Source organism: Monosiga brevicollis, genomic scaffold (genome assembly GCF_000002865.3).
Source record: "Monosiga brevicollis MX1 MONBRscaffold_6 genomic scaffold, whole genome shotgun sequence".
Lineage (NCBI taxonomy): Eukaryota > Choanoflagellata > Craspedida > Salpingoecidae > Monosiga > Monosiga brevicollis.
Window position 1 is genome coordinate 132,033 of NW_001865043.1, and position 17,314 is coordinate 149,346.

General features: G+C 56.0%; 5 protein-coding genes across 5 annotated transcripts in view; 1 reads left to right on the forward strand and 4 right to left on the reverse strand.

Moving 5' to 3' along the window:
* Nucleotides 1-1,265: 1,265 nt before the first annotated feature.
* MONBRDRAFT_36476 (uncharacterized protein) lies at nucleotides 1,266-2,639 on the reverse strand. The gene is made up of 3 exons (XM_001744572.1): nucleotides 1,981-2,639; nucleotides 1,753-1,883; nucleotides 1,266-1,601 (listed from the first exon to the last, which is right to left on the reverse strand). The coding sequence occupies exons 1-3, from the start codon at nucleotides 2,117-2,119 to the stop codon at nucleotides 1,458-1,460; spliced, it is 414 nt and encodes a 137-aa protein (XP_001744624.1). The 5' UTR covers nucleotides 2,120-2,639; the 3' UTR covers nucleotides 1,266-1,457.
* A 4,357-nt stretch (nucleotides 2,640-6,996) lies between these two features.
* On the reverse strand, nucleotides 6,997-8,370 carry MONBRDRAFT_1233 (uncharacterized protein; the record flags this gene model as incomplete). Its single annotated transcript, XM_001744573.1, has 2 exons — nucleotides 6,997-7,359; nucleotides 7,594-8,370. Coding segments are annotated over 2 exons (1,140 nt in total), but the record flags the coding sequence as incomplete, so codon positions are not given.
* Nucleotides 8,371-8,433: 63 nt separating this feature from the next.
* Nucleotides 8,434-14,561, reverse strand: MONBRDRAFT_36477 (uncharacterized protein; the record flags this gene model as incomplete). The annotated part of the gene is made up of 6 exons (XM_001744574.1): nucleotides 14,484-14,561; nucleotides 14,342-14,395; nucleotides 14,211-14,276; nucleotides 12,651-14,136; nucleotides 9,249-9,471; nucleotides 8,434-9,144 (listed from the first exon to the last, which is right to left on the reverse strand). Coding segments are annotated over exons 1-6 (2,607 nt in total), but the record flags the coding sequence as incomplete, so codon positions are not given.
* Nucleotides 14,562-16,017: 1,456 nt separating this feature from the next.
* On the forward strand, nucleotides 16,018-16,731 carry MONBRDRAFT_16202 (uncharacterized protein; the record flags this gene model as incomplete). Its single annotated transcript, XM_001744391.1, has 4 exons — nucleotides 16,018-16,067; nucleotides 16,171-16,365; nucleotides 16,485-16,537; nucleotides 16,628-16,731. Coding segments are annotated over 4 exons (402 nt in total), but the record flags the coding sequence as incomplete, so codon positions are not given.
* Nucleotides 16,732-16,938: 207 nt separating this feature from the next.
* MONBRDRAFT_31799 (uncharacterized protein) overlaps nucleotides 16,939-17,314 on the reverse strand; it is a gene marked incomplete at both ends in the record, with an annotated part of 6,090 nt that continues 5,714 nt past the window's right edge. The window contains 2 exons of the mRNA XM_001744575.1: nucleotides 16,939-17,056; nucleotides 17,144-17,223. Of these exons, the coding sequence (XP_001744627.1) occupies nucleotides 16,939-17,056; nucleotides 17,144-17,223 (198 nt within the window). The remainder of the gene's footprint in view (nucleotides 17,057-17,143; nucleotides 17,224-17,314) is intronic.

Genomic DNA, 17,314 nt, shown 5'->3' on the forward strand with positions numbered 1-17,314 from the left:
GAGGCACTCACTCTTTTCGTGTGACCCTGCTGGGCACGGTTTTACAGTGCGCAAGTTTCGGAAGAAACGCGTGATTGGCGGCGAGGGCTCGTGGACCATCGAGGCCGGCGAAGAGCTGGGGCCGGCACAAGCTCGTGTGGCGGTATGTTCCCCTCTTCGTGGCAGCAGACTATCCTCGAGGTCCGAGCCCGCTCGATCTGATGGGCTGTGCGTGTGTTGCTAGGCGGGCGTGGACATGATGGTGTCAAGCAAAAACGTAGGTGGTGTTTGGCCTGGGATGCTACGCGATCGATGACGCGAGCCAGCGCTCTGGGTGGTCAAGGGTAGAGGAAGAGAGAGTGCAGGCACCGCCAGACTGAACACGATGACAGAAAAAAAACATAGGGCTGTGTGGTCTTTATGAGCATCTCACGGCTGGATGGCTGTAGCCTGCGTTTTCCCGGGTGGACGGGGCCAAAGCCTATCAGTTTCGAATCCGCAACCTGCCCTATCCGATTGATACCTACAAGTCAGAGCCTCTGTCCACCGCCCCCCTGTTTACTTTGGCGGGATCCCTGCTGCCTGATCTGGGACACGATGGGCTGTTGTGCGGAAGCCTGCCCTTGACCTTAATGTTTCCTGCCTGCTTGCCTGCCTGCCTGGTCCCTCGCAGCGTGACTGTTGACGAGGAGAAACAGCAACTCGTATTGCGGACCACGAACAAAAAGTCGGTGTTGTCCGCTGAGACTGCGCTGCGTAGCATGCCTCGGCCCTGTGTCTTCAGGCCGCTTTCGTGCTTGCTTTTGCGTTTGCTCTTGTCCAACTTGCCGAAGCTTCGAGTTCACTTGCGGGGGATTTCCGTAGGTATTTTAAGCGGTTTGAGGTCCCGGACGTGCAGCGGTGCGGCGAAACGCTGCAAGCCAAGAACATTAGTCTTCAGCATGCCAACAACACCCTCGTCATATCGGTGAGTTTTACGCGAGCAGGCTGGTTAAATTTCATCCAGTTGCCTGTTGCTAGTGCCGCACAGCCGGGCTCACGATTGGGGATGGACTTTTGCCATCCACAGTATGCCAAGCCAGCGAGCGCGCTGGCTATGGAGCGCCGTCTGCGGGAGAAGCGACAGGCGATCAAGGTGGACCAGGACGGTGATGTGGGCTGCAACAGCAGCTGATTCAGGCGCCTGAAGCTCTCTTGTGTGAGGATGGGTGGGTGTGGATGCGAGAGTGAGCGAGGCAGATATGGAGGGGACGAGCTGAGTGGTGGGTGGACTGGCGGATAGTGTTCAAAGAATGTTGAATTTTGGCGCAGCCAAAGCAAGAACAACAAGCAATAGACGATGAACAAACAAACACGACGACAAACATCTTTTGGAAGGGCAAAGATGTATTTCCAGACATGGACATGGATCAGAGCTGGCCTGATCGAGAGTGATGAAGAATGGGGGGGACCGAAAGCACTGGTGTGATGCTTGCTGCCTAGGCCAGGGGAGGCTGCAGGAACTGGCGGCCGGAGCGGAGAAAGTCGAGGTTGACGACGGAGACTGGTGTCATGGGTGTGACGGGGCTTGGGCGCGCTGGTAGATATGAATCGGCCTCGCTCTTGGTGCGACGACGTGTGGCCTGCAAAAGGAGACGCGGCACGGGGAAGAGGCCACGCACACACACACACACATACACATGTGCGCGGGGAAGGCGGAAGGAAGGGTCTGGTGAGAGGCGGCGGGCAGCACACCACAGGCACAATGGGGGACAATGGGGAGGGCGAACATACTTCGGCAACGGCCAGCAGCGTCTTCTCGTAAAAGCTTTGCAAGCGTTGCGAGTCCGAGCGGGGGCGCGATGTGGGAGGTGCGAGCTGGTCCATTGTTTCGGGTGTCGTGTTGGGCATGGCGCGAGACCGCGCTGCGGGCGATGAGAAAACGGGGGGAGGGAGGGAGTTGCGGGGATATGAGCTAGGCAGAGAAGAGTGGAGGGGTTGTCAACGGAGCAAGGGGCGCACCGAATTGCTCGCCGCTACGGATGAAATCGAGGTTGATGGCGGTGGGTTGTTTGATGGCGGGTTCACGAATGACGAGGCGTGACTCGATGAGCGGGGCTGGGGTCCGTTGACCAACGGCGGGGCCTTGGATGGTCGACATGGTGCTGGGGTCGGGGCCAAGCTGACACCGACGCCGACGCCGTGGAATAGGGCAAGAACCGGTGATCCAGACAGGCGAGGCAGGAGGCAAGCAAGCGAGGGAAAAGGCAACAGCGATTTGGGATCGAGTTGGAGGGGAAATTGCGGGGCGGCTGGCGTGTACCAACGGCAAGAATGGCGAAGCAGCGCGTCCGGGTGCGTGTGTTTGTTTGTGGGTGTGTATGGGGGGTGACGATGGGCTGTTGATGTGAGCAAGAGGGTGTTGTTGCCCCAACCAAGCCCTTTCGAGGGGTTTAGACGAGCCGACCCAGAGCTTCGGGCTGGATGGTCAGTCGGAAGAAGCGATTCCTCGTGACAATGAATACTCGGCAGCGCGGTCCGCGTTTGACCACAACAACAAGTGCTGGTGATCCGTGCGATCCGAGCAGCGCAACGAGCCAACGAGCAAGGGCGTCAGGGTGAACGGAACGGTCCAGCTGCTGCTGCTGCTGCTGCTGTTGATGATGTTGATGTTGATGTTGATGTTCAAGGGACAAATGGTGTTGCTCCAAGGTCAGGGCACACTCACTTACTCAGGGAGTCATGGGCGCTTGGGGCGAGAGACAGAGGGACGGGGAGGAGAGATTGATAGAGATGAAGATGAACAAGGCATGCATAGGACAGAAAACACACGTAAACACCTAGGCGAGCAGAGATGGTGAGGAATAGTGGGACCAAGGCAGAGACGCGATGCGGCGTTGATGAAACCATACACAGACACACGTATCTCCTGTTTCGAATTACGTCATACCAGCAACATCGAGACGGATCCCATTGCATCACCCTTGCTTCATCGGAAACGTCAGAGTGCCGAATGTCAGATCATTTGTCAGACAGACAGCTTCTTTGCGGTCGCTTCTATGTCAGACGAAATGTCGTGCTGTTGAAAATGACTGTTGAAGACGGGGTGTCTTTGGGCTCGAGTACACAATCATCTCTACGTGATAAACAGGGTTAAAACTATTCAAAAGCAGCCCCTTGCATCAACCCCCCTCATCACACAAACTACCAAGTGTCAATGCTCCCCTGACACCTGCCAGACCCTTGCACCTGACCCGCTTCTCTGGTCCGTGTCACACTCTACTGGCATCTCTCTCATCTACTGTACATGAGCCCTTTAAGATTCCACCACCACCCTCTGCTTCGCTCGCTCTCTCTGCGGAACCCACCGTCTCAAGCCTTGCCTCTGCCCAGCCGATTCCGTGAGCGCTGCCCTTCACACCCTTTGCACTGGCTATTTTTTCCTTTTGTTTCCCACAAAAACAGGATAAGATGGCAACTCGCGCTGTGATGGCTGCTCGCACCATGCGTGCCTCGGCTCAGGCCATGCCCCTCCGTGCTGGCCTCAACGAGCTCAAGCCCGGACAGGTACGCCTGGTCGCCTGGTCGCCTGACTAGCCAATGCCCCCCGTGTCTGCTTGCCACATGCATGGGGAAAGGCCGCTTCCAACGCTTTTTCCAAAAACAGACCGCCGCTCACCCGTTTCCCCCGCTGCTGGTGCTCCGTCCCTTGTCGACCTTTGGTGGCCCGCCCTGTGACCCGATGCTGATGCACAGGCTCTGCCCTTTGCCCATGGCCCCGCCAACAAGGGCCGCGTCGCGACTTACATCACCCTCTTTAGCGTCGTTGGCTTTGCTGCCCCCTTCATCATTGCCAAGTGGACGTGAGTGATGCTCTTGCCCGATAATTTTTTTCATGCCACAGCTTTCCAAGGGGAGGGGAGGGGCTTTGACCCCGTGATGTCTGGCGCGAGGCCTGTCGCTGTGGCCGTGTGCATCAGCCTGGGCCTTGCCCTGCACATTTACACACGAGCCACGCCCTTAGTGCAGGCGCGCCGACTCGATTTGATGATGCACTGAATTTTGTGCCTCCGGTATGCATCTCACTTGTCTCTGATGCCTGGTTTCCTTGTCTCCTTGTAGTCTGAACAAGAACAACCGTCACAACAAGTTCTTTGGTTAAGCTGCTTTACACCCGGGCTTGCCCTGACCGCTTAGACATGTTTTCCCGTTGCTCGTTTCCTCCCTTCCCCATCATTTTCTACTTGTGTCCCGTTTGAAGTTTTGCCCTGTCCTGGTGAAGCCTCGACATGCAAACACGATCACAATCAACCGGGCTTCGCCGCGGCTCTTTGGAGGCCAAGCTGGATGGCTGCTTCTGCTTGCTCTGATGGCGAGATGAGGGCGTACCTAGTCTCTCTCGAATGGAACAATTGTGAATGCCTCTTGCCTTTTGATGGGTGGCACCCTCCTCTGTTCTGACTGGTGAAGATGACCGCAGCATCTAGTTTTTGCTGTGCGCTTGCTCTAGCCCGCGCCTTGATCCCAACCCAAATTTATCGTATCGTGCATTCGCATCGCACACCCAAAGTGCTTTCTTGTTTTGAGCATTTGTCTTGTTTGTTAACCACTGGCGCATCTCCCGACTGACTCTGCCGACGGATCTCATTTGTGACTTATTAGGGCTGAGGGTCTTCCATACTTACGAACTGACTATGAGTTCATACCTTACACTGCTTTGTCGACTGACATGTGAATTCAGAGAGAGAGAGAGAGAGCGAGGGCATTTTCTTTGATACAAAGTCAATTTTTGATGTTGGGTTAAAAAAGCACGTTATTGAGGTTCCATCATGTGTCTCGTCGTTCAAGCTTGCAAAAAGCAAGACACTCGAGGACACTTAGTTGCCAGCGCGCTCGGCCTTAATGTCACTGCCGGAAAGGAAAGCAAAGACACAAGATGTGAGTCGGGAGAAAAAAGATGACAATTCAAGATCCAGGGCTAGTTCGGGCTAGACCAGCCCAACCCAGTGGAATCACAAGCAACGACTTGCGTGACGTGGGACTTACTCGGCCGTGGGAAGCGATTGCTTCACGACGGGCTCGGTGTGCTTGAGCTTCGCCTTGTCGAAACCCTCGACGGCCTTGAGATCGGGCTTGTCAGACATGATGAAGGTGTGGTTGAAGTTGAAAGTATATCAAAAGCTATAATACAACACCAAACGGCCAAACAAAAATGAGCAAGCGGGCAGTGATCTGAAATGGCAATCATGACAGTCCAACACAACAGGTCACAAGCACATACTCAGACATGACAACACAACACAACAACAATGACCACGACTCGGCAGCAAACCCAAAAGAAATCAATGAAAAGGCAGGGCAGACACTCACAACAACAACAACATTCTTAACAACAAGGATAACAACAATGCAATGATAATAATGCCGAGGCGTGCCAATGGCAGTCACGATCGAGCATCGAGAACCAGACCCTGCCTGATCAGTGGCAGGACAGTGCCAGTCAGTGGCAGTGGAGCCAACATGTTCAGTCGCAGTGTTCTTACCAGTCGAGTCGTTCTAGAAAAATGCCAGTGGTGTCTCTGGCGTTGCCACCTGTACCACTGTGCAACCTGATCTTGTTTCTCTAGTGGCCGTGATGAGCTCCGCCCACTGAGACAAAGCAGGAGGGCTTGTCTTCGTTTTGTTTTGTTTTGATGTTGGTGTTACTGTTGTTGTGACTGTTGTTGTGATGTGTTGTTGCTGATCAGATCAGTGAGATACAGCTGAGCCATACACACTCCACTGCCATAAGGCAACAAGGTAAGGTCAGGTCGTAAGGGAGAACAGCAGCAAGCGTTTCTTCGCTTTTCTTCGCTTTCTTTTTTTTTCGGGTGCGTTGACGATGAACCAATGACACGTCGACGTGTTCCGCATTCCTTCAAGCTCCGCGCTTGCCCAATCCTTACAAGCGAGAGAGAGAGAGGGGGGGAGAGTGGGCCCCTTCTATCTATTGTAAGAGGACTTGAGGCAAGCAGTGGCTGTTGGTGGTGATGACGGTCCAAGCTTGCCCATGCAAAAACCCCTTATCAAGAGGGGGGTAGGGTCCGCCGGAGCGCAAATTAGCCAAAGGTCGCCTGTATCGGCGGTGGTTAGTACATTTGTATAGTTTGTCAATGAATTTCTTCGCTCAAATTATTCAAAATCAACTGCGGACGTGGTCTCGGAAAAATCACAGTTCGTTGATTCATGATCTTCGTGCGCCCTTCGCTCGAGCGAGCGCCCATGGAAGACCCTAGCAAACTGACCAACTGCAAGGAGATTCGAGAAGACTGGGAGACTGAGGAGACTGGGAGACTGGGAGACTCGTACTAAGATTTAATGTGTTTGGACATCGGACAGGATTCTTGTCCCGCGAGGACTGGCGAGCCTCCTTCCTAGTCAATGACAGAGAAAGCATGAGGACTGGGCGCGAGCGCTCACTTCAAGAAGTCTTCTTGCCTCGTCCTCGAGCTGAACAGACAAAGGCTTGGCATACTCTGGGACATGGGCTGGAATGGTCGGCAATCCAGACGCATTTCTGTGTCGCGTTTCGAATCAGTCATGCATCTGAAAAAGAATCGATTACTCAAAATCACACTGCTCCACCCAGCCCAAACTAAAACTGCCCACCAGGCCCGTCCAGTTGGTCCCCTTGAGCACCAAGCAAGCTAAAACTCTAGCGCCTGCCACAAAATCATCTGTACCTCTCATGCATCCAATCATAAAAAAAAAACACCCCGTCCGAACAAAACAAAACAAATCAAATACACCCCAACAAGTAAAAGCCTTGCAGCAGCGGCGACGAGCTCGCTCTCAAGCCAAGCTGGCCGTGTTCTCATCGCCCAGCGCCATATTGGGGGCCGTGGCCCAGAAACGGCGAAAGTTAAACTCTCGAAACACGTTTTCATTGACCACAGGTGCGTCAACATGCATGCGCTTCAGGCTGGGTTCGGCCATCGATTCGTTGGCACCTGCTCGTGAGCCCGGGCCACTGTTCTCTCGGCCCACCTTGGGAGTCCAGGGCACCGGATTGGTGCGATCCCAAACCGTGCCCGTGAAGAAAGGGTGGGCCATAATGTCCGAAACGCCTTGTTCCGACCCAAGGCGATGCTCAACGTCACAGCACAGGCGCAGAATCAGATCCGTAGCGGCAGCCGAGTGGTTGCTATCAACAGCCACCCGCAATGTCTGCCGCCAGTTGATGACCCGATCGCGCGTGGCCAGTGGCGTGGGCGCCGAGAAGGGTGGCTTGCCAATCAACATCTCGTACAGCATGACGCCCAAGGACCACCAATCGCACCGCTCGTCGTATCGCTGGCGCAGGAAAACCTCGGGTGCAATGTAGTTGGGCGTGCCCACCAGCGACTCGGCCATACTACGCGTCTATGGCCCGCCGAAAAAGCAAAAGCAAAAGCAAAAGCAAAAGCAAGGTAAGAAGGCCAAAAGAAAACACACAAAGGGGGACGGGGCCGAAGCGTCGCACGATGCACGATGCACCAGCGAGGCCACACAAGAGACACAAGACGCGTGCAGGTGCGCACATATCGACCCCATCCAGCTTACGTTGTTGTGCAGGAGATAGCGCTGCTTGCGTGCGGCCGCACCGCACGAGCAAACTTGATGCGTGCAGGTACAGCCGATGAGTTCGGCCTGTTCATCAATGGGCGCTGTATCCACAGCGGCAAAGTTGTAAAAGCTTTCCTCCTTGCGCCACTTGAAGCCGGTGCAGAGACCAAAGTCAGCCAGCTTGATATGCCCCTCTGCATCTATCAGCACGTTGTCCGGCTTGATGTCGCGGTGGATAAACTGCATGTTGTGGACCGAGGAAACGGCCATCACGAGCTCGGCCATGTAAAAGCGAGCCGCCTCCTCGGGAAAGACGCCGTACCGGTTGAGTAGTTCCAGTAAATCACCCCCGGGCAGATACTCCATGGCAAAGTACAGGTAGCGCGGGTCTTGAAAGGAATAGTGCAGCTTGACCACCCAGTCACTGTCGGCCTGGGCCAGGACATCGCGCTCAGCGCGAACGTGCGAAACCTGACGGCGGTCGATAATGTCTTGCTTGGACATTTGCTTCAGCGCGTACACCTGATTGTCCTCGGTGCACTTGGCCAGTGAGACGGTACCAAAGGCCCCTTGGCCGATGGCGCGAAGCACGTGAAACATGTTGAGGGTGATGGGTTGGCGCTGACGCCGCAGGTGATTGGTCTCCAAGCGCATGAGGCCAGCCCGCACTTGGGCCTTTTCCCGATCCAGAAGCTGGTACTGGTTCATTTCCTCTTCCAGATCTTGACGTCGGCGAACGCGGTCCACGCGCACACGATGCATGTGGCGATAGTGCTGGCGCAAGTGGTACTTGCACGCGCTGGCCTTTTCAATCGTTTCCTCGGAAAAGGTCAGCAGATCGGCCTCCACGGCGTCGTCCAGGGGTTGATACAGAGCGGCCTGGGTGTTGACCACCACCGATCCCGACGAGTCGCTGCGTGGACGCGGGCGGGCCCGAGCGGCAGGATCGGTCGCCGGCAGGCTCGAGTCCATGTCGGCATCCAGCGAATGTGAGTCCTCGAGGTCGAGGCTCAGCAAGTTGAGGGTAGTGGCACTCAGCTCGCGTTGCAGCGCATGGTGTGGCGAGTGAGCTTGCGGGGGTGTGGCGGCGGGGACAGTGGCACCCGCGGCGGTGGGGGGCGGCGCAAAGGGAGAATCGTGATGAGAGCGGGGGGAGGACTCGACCGAAGCTTGCAGGTCAAAGCTGCCGGTTGATGAAGTTGGTTGAGTGAGCGGCCCCGCGGTGCGCCCAAGGTCTTCGCTACTCGAGGAGGTATTTGCCGCACCATGATGGATGGTGGCGGCCCGACCAGCGGCGACGCCGCGGCGGAGGCGATCCTGATGCTGGTCGCGCGGGTAGAGGGCCTCTGGACCGCTGGGGCTCACAATGTAGTTGTGGCCGTTGGGGAAGGGGTAAGTGGTGATGTGGCTCATCTGCTGGCGCTCCAAGGACGCGACAATCTGTTCGAGGAGGGCCAAGTCGGCGCGAAAGCTCTTGCTGGAGAGCAGGCGCTTGCGTGGCTGGCGTAGCTTGAGAGATTCGGCACTTCGGCGTACAGAGAGCTCAAGCAACTGCGGAAAGGAAGCGCCCGGATGTTCAACGAGCGTTTCCATTGCAATGCCCTGAGTCCAAGGACGAGGTGGGAGGGCGACGGTGAGGGGATGGGCGTTCAAAGGACCAGGAAGAAACAACCACGAGGGGGCAGGGGCTGCACACATGCACACACCTCATCAATGCCGAGCTTGCTCAGGCGACGGCAACAGGCTTGCAGCTGTGTGGAGGGAAGGGAGCGCGTGTGGCGACGCGAGAAGCGGTGGTGAGGATAAGAGGCATGCGAACAGGTGTCTGGGGCAGCCGCGGGCAGCTGGACTGCCAGGAGCGTGAGGCCCATGATGCGTAGGAAGATGGAGCCGAGGGGTGGAACCAAGGGCAACCGGGAATGGGGTGCCCTGGCCGTGGAATGAAAGAGCGAGGGAGGCGAGGAGGCGGGGAGAGAAAATGCGGGCGGCTCGAGGAGCGGCAGTCATATGAGGAGTGGAGCAACAACCCACCTCTTTAGGTGAGACGGTGGGCAACGAGCTGGGGTCGACGAGCGCCGGCAGCTCTGCCTCGGCTGTGTACCCGGCCATTGTATCGGCTCGAGGCGACGACCGTTACAACCGCGACAATCTAGCGTGGGCTGTGCGTGGTTGACACCACAAGCAGCAAGAGCGCACGCACGCACGGCGGGCAGGGCACCCTTGACTGTGCAGGCCAAATGTCCAAAAAGCACCAAAGGCTTTGTTCGAATTCAGACCGCCATTGTTTCCGATTTGACACACAAAGGGGAGCGTCGCGTGGTCCGCTGTTGCGAGTCAAAGGGGAGAGGAGGGAAGTGTGAGGAGGAAAGTGATGAGGAGCAGCCGAGGCGGGCAGCTGAGGAGGGCTGCGGCGGTCAACAAGGCAAGAAATGCCAAGTTGGATGGAAAGGGAAGACAAGCGGGCTGTGGGAGGGAAAGGAGGAGGGCAGGGAGGGCTGTTTTGGGGTCGTGGTGGAGGTGGTGATGGCGGTTGAGCTGACGGCTGGTGGCCCGAGCTGAGCAAAGAGGGACGGTCGTGGGCGAGAGGAGGAACAATGGAGTGGGCAAGGGGGAGAGCGAAGCAAGCAGGCACACAAGCGACGTCGAGTGCGCTAGAGTCTTCAAGGCTGAGGCGGACAGACTTGTGCATGCGTGCGCCCGAGCGTGCGTGCGAGCTTCCGAGTGACGGTGTATGTATTGAATGTGAAGCAGGGGCAAGGGACAGCCGGAACTGCTCGGGCTGGCCCCACACGCACAGCAACAACGAGGGTGGAACAAGCAAAAGGCAGGGGGAGGGAAGGGGGCTCGAGGCACGGCTCACCCAACAAAGCAAAGGCAAGGCAAGGCAAGGCAAGGCAAAGGAAAACAAGGGGCTCGGGCAGCGACAGCGCGTCCAAGCCTTGTGTGATGGTGGTGATGATGATGATGATGAAGGTGCTGATGATGAAGGTGATGAAGAGGTGATAGGGGTGGGGATGGTGGGATGGTGGGATGGGGATGGGGATGGGGAGCCAGCCAGGGCAGGGCAGGCGGCGCAACAAGATGGCACGGGCTATACACACACACACACACACACACACACACACACACCTGTTTCGACCGCGTCAGCTCCTCCTGTCTGTCAGTCGGTTAGTCGGGCGGTGTGTCTCGTTGGCCCCACCGCTCGTGGCGCGTGACAAGGCACAATCTATCCAGCCCCAGACACCCAGACAATGAAGATGATGATGAGGATGAAGAGTGAGAGGGGGAAGAGAGAGAGGGAAGAGGGAGAGGGAGAGAGAGGGCAGGAGCGAGCGCGCGCGCACAGTGATGGCTGGTTCAAGGCCTTGGCGCCCAAATTGATTTGCCAACACACACACACACACACACACACACACACACAATGAATGCAATTCCACACACTACACACACTACACACTACAGAAACAAAGGGTCTTAGTGTAAAAGCGTTTCTTGACAACAACAACAACAATGTAATGTAACGAGCTAGCTTACATGTTTAAACCTGTTGAACTGCTGAACAAGTGTGTGTAGATGGGATGATGGGAAGCATGCGTCAAGGGGGGGCATTGTATTGTACAAAGGGAGAACAATAAGGAGAACAAGCGTGTGACGAAACACCACGGTAATACAATGGTGTGTCTTGAGGGGTATAGGTGTGACGGATTCATGCGGCTGGACGTGGAAATGGGGCTGATGGGTGTGGTCTGCCACGAACGTGTGTGGTCGAGCATGGGAAACAATTGGGGTCGCGAATAACCATACAGCCAACCAGCATGAATGCAAACACGGCCAAACCGCTTACGCCAATTGCCTTGGATTACGTGTGCCGGTTCATGTCATGCTGACAATTCAAACCCCCCCCCAATCCCACAAACAGGGCTTCGACAAAGTCGCCCAAAGGTGTTGGATGGCTTGCCTGGGACTGCCCAATCGCGCGCAGTGCGCACGCTCGCTCGGTCGGACAGGTCAAGACCTTGACGCTGCCGGTCCCCTTCTTGCCAGGAATCCATAAAATAACAAAAATACAAAAAGAACAGAACCCCCAAAGGTGTCATAGATGCCATCCATCCATCCCACCAAGCCGCGCATAGGTCTTTTGCAAAACAAACAAACCCATCCATTGTTGCGTCATCATGAACCATCAACACGAGTTTGTTGCTTGCTTGCTTGCAGTTTTATCCACGCGAACCCAGTGAAGACTTTGTCCCCTGTTGAAAGTATTTTACTTTTTTCTTGGTTTTCCAACGGACTCGCCCCTAATGTAGAATGCCCTAAGAGCCGAGGTGGCTCTGAGCTCTCGAGCAGACAGTACCGTACGTTGCTCGCTCTTCGCTGTCTCTTCTCTCCCCTCGCATCTCTTCACTTGGAACATGCACAGGCTGGCGCGATGAGCTGTGCTAAGAAAGCGCATTGTGGCATTGAGGCATTTGACGGAAGGACGTCAACGATGAACTCGCGCCAGACCCTGGAGCGCCATTCCGGGCCGAGTCCCTCGAGCTGCTTTCCCCCTATTTCTGGCCTGGGTTCGGATGAGAGGCCACTTGGAGTTGCCGTGTCAGGAAGAAAACCGTGCTGCTGAACAGTCTCTTGCTTCCACGGCGACGCACACGGCGCACAACGAGGCGTGCATTCAGGAGCACTGCGCCGGCAAGCTCCGAGTCGGGGCCGAAGGCGCTGCGGAGATTGTGCTGACCACCGAGGACTCCGAGAGCAAAAACACCCTGCACGGCGTTGCCAAGAACGACGGTCGTATTACCAACACGGTTACGGGCCGGGGGACTTTCACGCTGCGGCGGTATCGTGGCAGTCAGCCGTTGGGTACAGGGGCGATGCAGGGTCCAAGTGAAGGACGATGGGCGTGTGATTTGATACAATCAATTGAAAGCGAGTTTAGACACGCGGGTGGTCACGGAACGCTATTCTCGAAGCAAACACATTGCATCCGTGTAGTGGACGACAATCGGGGAGTGCACAAGGTGGTCGGTTAAACACAAAGTTCGAGTTGAATGGATGAATCAACACAGCGATCGACGTGTCGCAAAGGCACACGAGTTCACACAGCTGACCGCCGCGAGTTGGAAGTCTCGCCCTGCATTCCCTGCAGGATTTGGCACAATTGCTCAGCCGCCATCACCATGTCCTCCTTTGAACGTTCAAGAAATCGGAGGCCTTGCGGGGCAGTCGGGTCGGGTTGGCGCCGAGGCAGGGCCGCGACGTCCACACCTGCCCTCTCTAGTTGCTCGCAATACCCCGAAAAGACGTACTCAAACGCCCGCGACATGCTCAACTTGCGCCTTCCATCGCCTGTTGCAAGCCGGATCTTTGTAACACCGCCAGGCATCGCACAATTTGCACGCAGCTTAAAGGCGGCCTTTGCTGCCTGATGCATGCGAACAAGTAGGGCCCATACCTCTTTCGTGTCTGTCGCTAGGTTTACAAAATGTCTGTAAAACTCCTGCACGTTCTCCGACAAATGTAGCTGCATGTCGAAATGGCTCACGCCACGAAGATACTCCCGCACGTGTTTTGCCAGGCTCGGGTTTTCCGAAGCATGAACTTCCACGACTAACTTTGGGAAGTGGATGATGGCTTCATCGAGCTCGACTTCTCGCTCCTCTGACCCCTGACGGGGCGTAGCGCGGCAGACAACCCACGATGCCTCATCAAAGGGTGGTAAATGATCGCCGCCCAGCTCAGCCATCCACGCGGCCCGGTCAGCGGGCACCGTGCCGAGGTCAAATGCCTGCTTTGCCGTGATTGGCCCGTGACTCTGCTCGCGGAGGTAATACACCACCACCACCTCCATGTCCGTGACACGATCAAAGTTGAACTGAAAAGGCGTTACCACAACCACAAGTGCACGCAGCGTTGGATAGCGCCGAAAAAGGACGTGGCCTTGCCGCCGGCTTGCCGTCGCGTTGCGATTGCCCATCTCGAGCTCAATGATCAGAAGCGGTAAAGGATTTCGCTTCGTATCTTCTGCTGTCACAGCAACGTCTGGGGCGTCGCCAAAATGACTGATTGTTCCATCTCCAGTGACAGTCAAACGCCGTTCCTTCACGCCCTTATTGTGTGACGTTTTGAAAACAGACAGTTGTGAGTGCGCATCCCCGGCAGCAGCGGCGTGCACAAAGGACGTGGCGCAGGTGATGAAGAGCTTGCGCGCGTCGTCGTCAAAGAAGAATTTGGCGCCGTGAGCAGCCGGCTGCGTCAGATCCGGGCAGCGATCGACGTTGTAAGCCACCACCAGCCCCTCGCCGTGGACGCCGTAGTCATGGGCGTGCTGCACGGCCTTTTGCAGGACGTCGGAGTTCACGCCGTCCCTTGAGGCGTCCACAGCCTCAAACTGCTCACTGCCATCTATGTCTGCTGTGATACAACAGGCGCCAAAAAGTGCGATGAGAAACCACTTGTAGCAAGACAAAAGTACAACGCGACGGGACAAACCTTGGTCATTTCTCTCCAGACCTTCCACGTCCCGCTCGTCCTGCTTGCCCTTTTTCTGTGCTTCTTGTTTCATCTCCACATTCGCGCCGCTTGTGCCCGTCAGATCTGTGGCCCGGACGATGCCTTGCTTGAGTTGAAAAAAATCCACGACTCTCCGTATGCCTCCATCCAACCCATACCTTGCTTGACGGCGCCAGCATCCTGGCTTGCAGTGCCGCCCGTGGCGGCCGCCGTTGAGGCAGTGCCTGGGATCAAAGTTTGTGAGATGTATCCCGAGCAAGGCCCAACCATACCTTCATCCAGCACATACCTTGCTTGGCGGCGGCGGGCTCTTGGCTCGCAGTGACGCCCGTGGCGGCGGCCGCTGAGGCAATGCCAGGTTCAAAAGAAATGTGAAACTTCACAAGATGCGTCCCACTACAAGCCCCATTCAGGCCCCGACCATGACATACCTTGCTTTCGCGCCTTGCAGGCGCGCTTGGGTTTTGGGGCGCCGTCGTCCTGCTTCTCCTGCTTCATTGCGGTTGCACCTACGGCGATAGGCGGGTCTCACGATGAAACCATCTCGTCCACGAGAGCAGAAAAAAAGCATGCGCTGATGGTTGTCAACAAAAGTTTCATGCCGGCGTCGGCAGAGGGCTGTCTAATCTTTCTCACTGGAAACCACCGTGGCAAAGATGAGTCTCAACAAGCACATGCCCACCAAGCAAACCCAATTCAAGCACATCCACAATCGACGCGCTGACCCTTCGTTTTAATGTAATAACGTCGGAAATGGTCCTCTTCCTTGTTCAATTCGGGCTTGATCAATTTAAAAATCCTTGAGCTGCCACACGGGGTGCAGGGTCTTTTCCAGTTCATTCAGCATCCACTCGAAATCGTGATCGTGATCAAGCCTGGTGGTGGACCAAATGTCGGTGCAGTGTGGGGGCCCGTGTAGTTGGCAAGGTCGCTTTCCAGAGCCGCCTTGACTTGTTGTGGTAGCTGGCCAGACTTTTTGTGAAATGCGAAGAAGCGCGCTCGTTGACAGCCAACAGCGCCAGCCACGGGCACAAAAATCTTGTTTAGGGGATCTGCCGTTTCGCAGGCTACGGATCGTTTACTTAGAGGCTGTCCTCGTGTAAAAGGGTGTTTGGAAAAGCATAAATCTGTGTCATTACAACATGTTTCAAGCTCTCTCTCTCTCTCTCTCTCAAGCTCTCTCTCTCCCAAGCTCTCTCTCTCAAACTCTCTCTCTCAAACTCTCTCTCTCAAACTCTCTCTCTCTCAATCTCTCTCTCTCTCTCAATCTCTCTCTCTCTCTCTCTCTCTCTCTCTCTCAATCTCTCTCTCTCTCTCAATCTCTCTCAAACTCTCTCTCTCTCTCAAACTCTCTCTCTCTCTCTCTCAAACTCTCTCTCTCTCAAACTCTCAATCTCTCTCTCTCTTCAAGCTATCTCTCTCTTCTCACTCTCTGTCTTCTGCAACTGCGCAGTTACAAAAAAAAAGTCTCTCTCGGGACAGCTCGTCGGATGGCTGTCGAAGACGGGGATCTCTCAGCTGGGATTTGGATTTGCACGGTGGTGGGTTGAGCCGCGACACAACGACCAGCTGCTCTGTGGTGCCTCTACGCCTCCCTGACTCTCTGCCCGGGGTTCACGTTGGCTCAAATTGTAGAATTGAGAGACAGCGACGAGAGCCACGAGCCAGCTGTCAAGACCCTCCCAAGATGGCCGCGCCCATGCGTCTGGGCGCAGCAGCAACCTTGCGCCGACTTTTGCGACCAACGCGAGCAACTGCCCTTACGTCTTTTGCGCCCGCTCCCGCCAAGCTTCACACTGCCGGTATGTGCACTGCAACCAAGCACCCCGAGACACGTCCTCGCCAGCCCAGGCGGCCCCGGCGCCTCATCTCGCACCCACACACACGCTTTCCCACACCCCCTCCTCCACACAAACCCTCTTCCCCTCTCTCACTCGCGCCTGGGCGTTCAACTTGGTAGCACCCCGAGCGCACGGCGGCTACGAATGGCAAGACCCAAAGTCGGAGGATGAAGTGTACGTCGCTGGCTCACCTTCCTGCACCACACTCCCGCCTCTCTGTTCTCTGTGCCTCCCTTTTCTCTACGCCCTGGGTACCCTCACGCTCACGGTCCTGCAGCGTCAATTTTACATTCGTCAAGAGGGACGGCGAGCGTGTACCAATCCGTGGCAAGGTGGGCGACAACGTCCTGTACCTGGCCCACCGCTACAACATTGAACTTGAAGGCGCCTGCGAGGCCTCCCTGGCCTGCTCCACCTGCCATGTTTACGTCAGCGAGCCCCACTTTGACACCCTTCCGGAACCCAAAGAAGAGTACGACCCAGTCGCAACGCATTCACCACACACAGCCCTGCACATCCCCTTGCTTTTCCCTTTGCCATTTCGCCCATGATTCTCATCGGCCCACTTCACCGCCGTTTCTCAAAATTCAGGGAGGATGACATGCTCGATCTCGCTGCCCTCCTCCGCGACAATTCCCGTTTGGGTATGTTGTCCCTGGGCTCATCCGCCTTGCACCTAGCCATTGCCTGAGCGTGCTGGACCCTCACCCCGCTGCATCCCGCGCACCGTTCAGGCTGTCAAATCATTCTCAACCATGACCTTGAAGGCATGGTCCTAACCCTGCCCGAATACACCCGAAACTTTTATGTGGATGGCCATGTTCCTCAACCCCACTAAATTTAAAAATCCCTTGCTAACGGAACTCGATTCAATCCTGTCTACCAACACCCATCGCCCGCTTCTCCGTCCCGCATGTCCACCCAAGTCACAGGAACGCTTGATATGAAAGGCGGAAGGCCACGTGTTGTACCACTTGCCTGCCTCACCAATCAATTCATACACGCAGCTTCTCCGGCCAACGCGGCGTAACAATGCTTGCCAGCTCTAACAATGCAGCATAATCTGGCTGAACAGACCGTCCGCCACGATAATGGCTACTCCAGCCGACACCACGGCCGACGTGATCGCACTGGCCACATTGCGCGGTTGCAAGCTAGGTCGGCTGTCACCATTACCCACCGGATCATGCAAGCGTGAGGATCCGCTCCTCACCAACAACCCACACACCCCTTCAGGCCTGGTCACATACCGTGCACGCCATTCAGCGCAGCCCATGATGATGGCCGTAAATGTCAGCGACCGGTAAAACAACACAAAGGGTGGAAAAGTCTGCAGCACGTTTCCAGCAAACGCAAAACACCACACAAGCTACATGAGCACCGCTTCCGGCTCCACGTAAAACGGGTTGCCAAGCCACGCA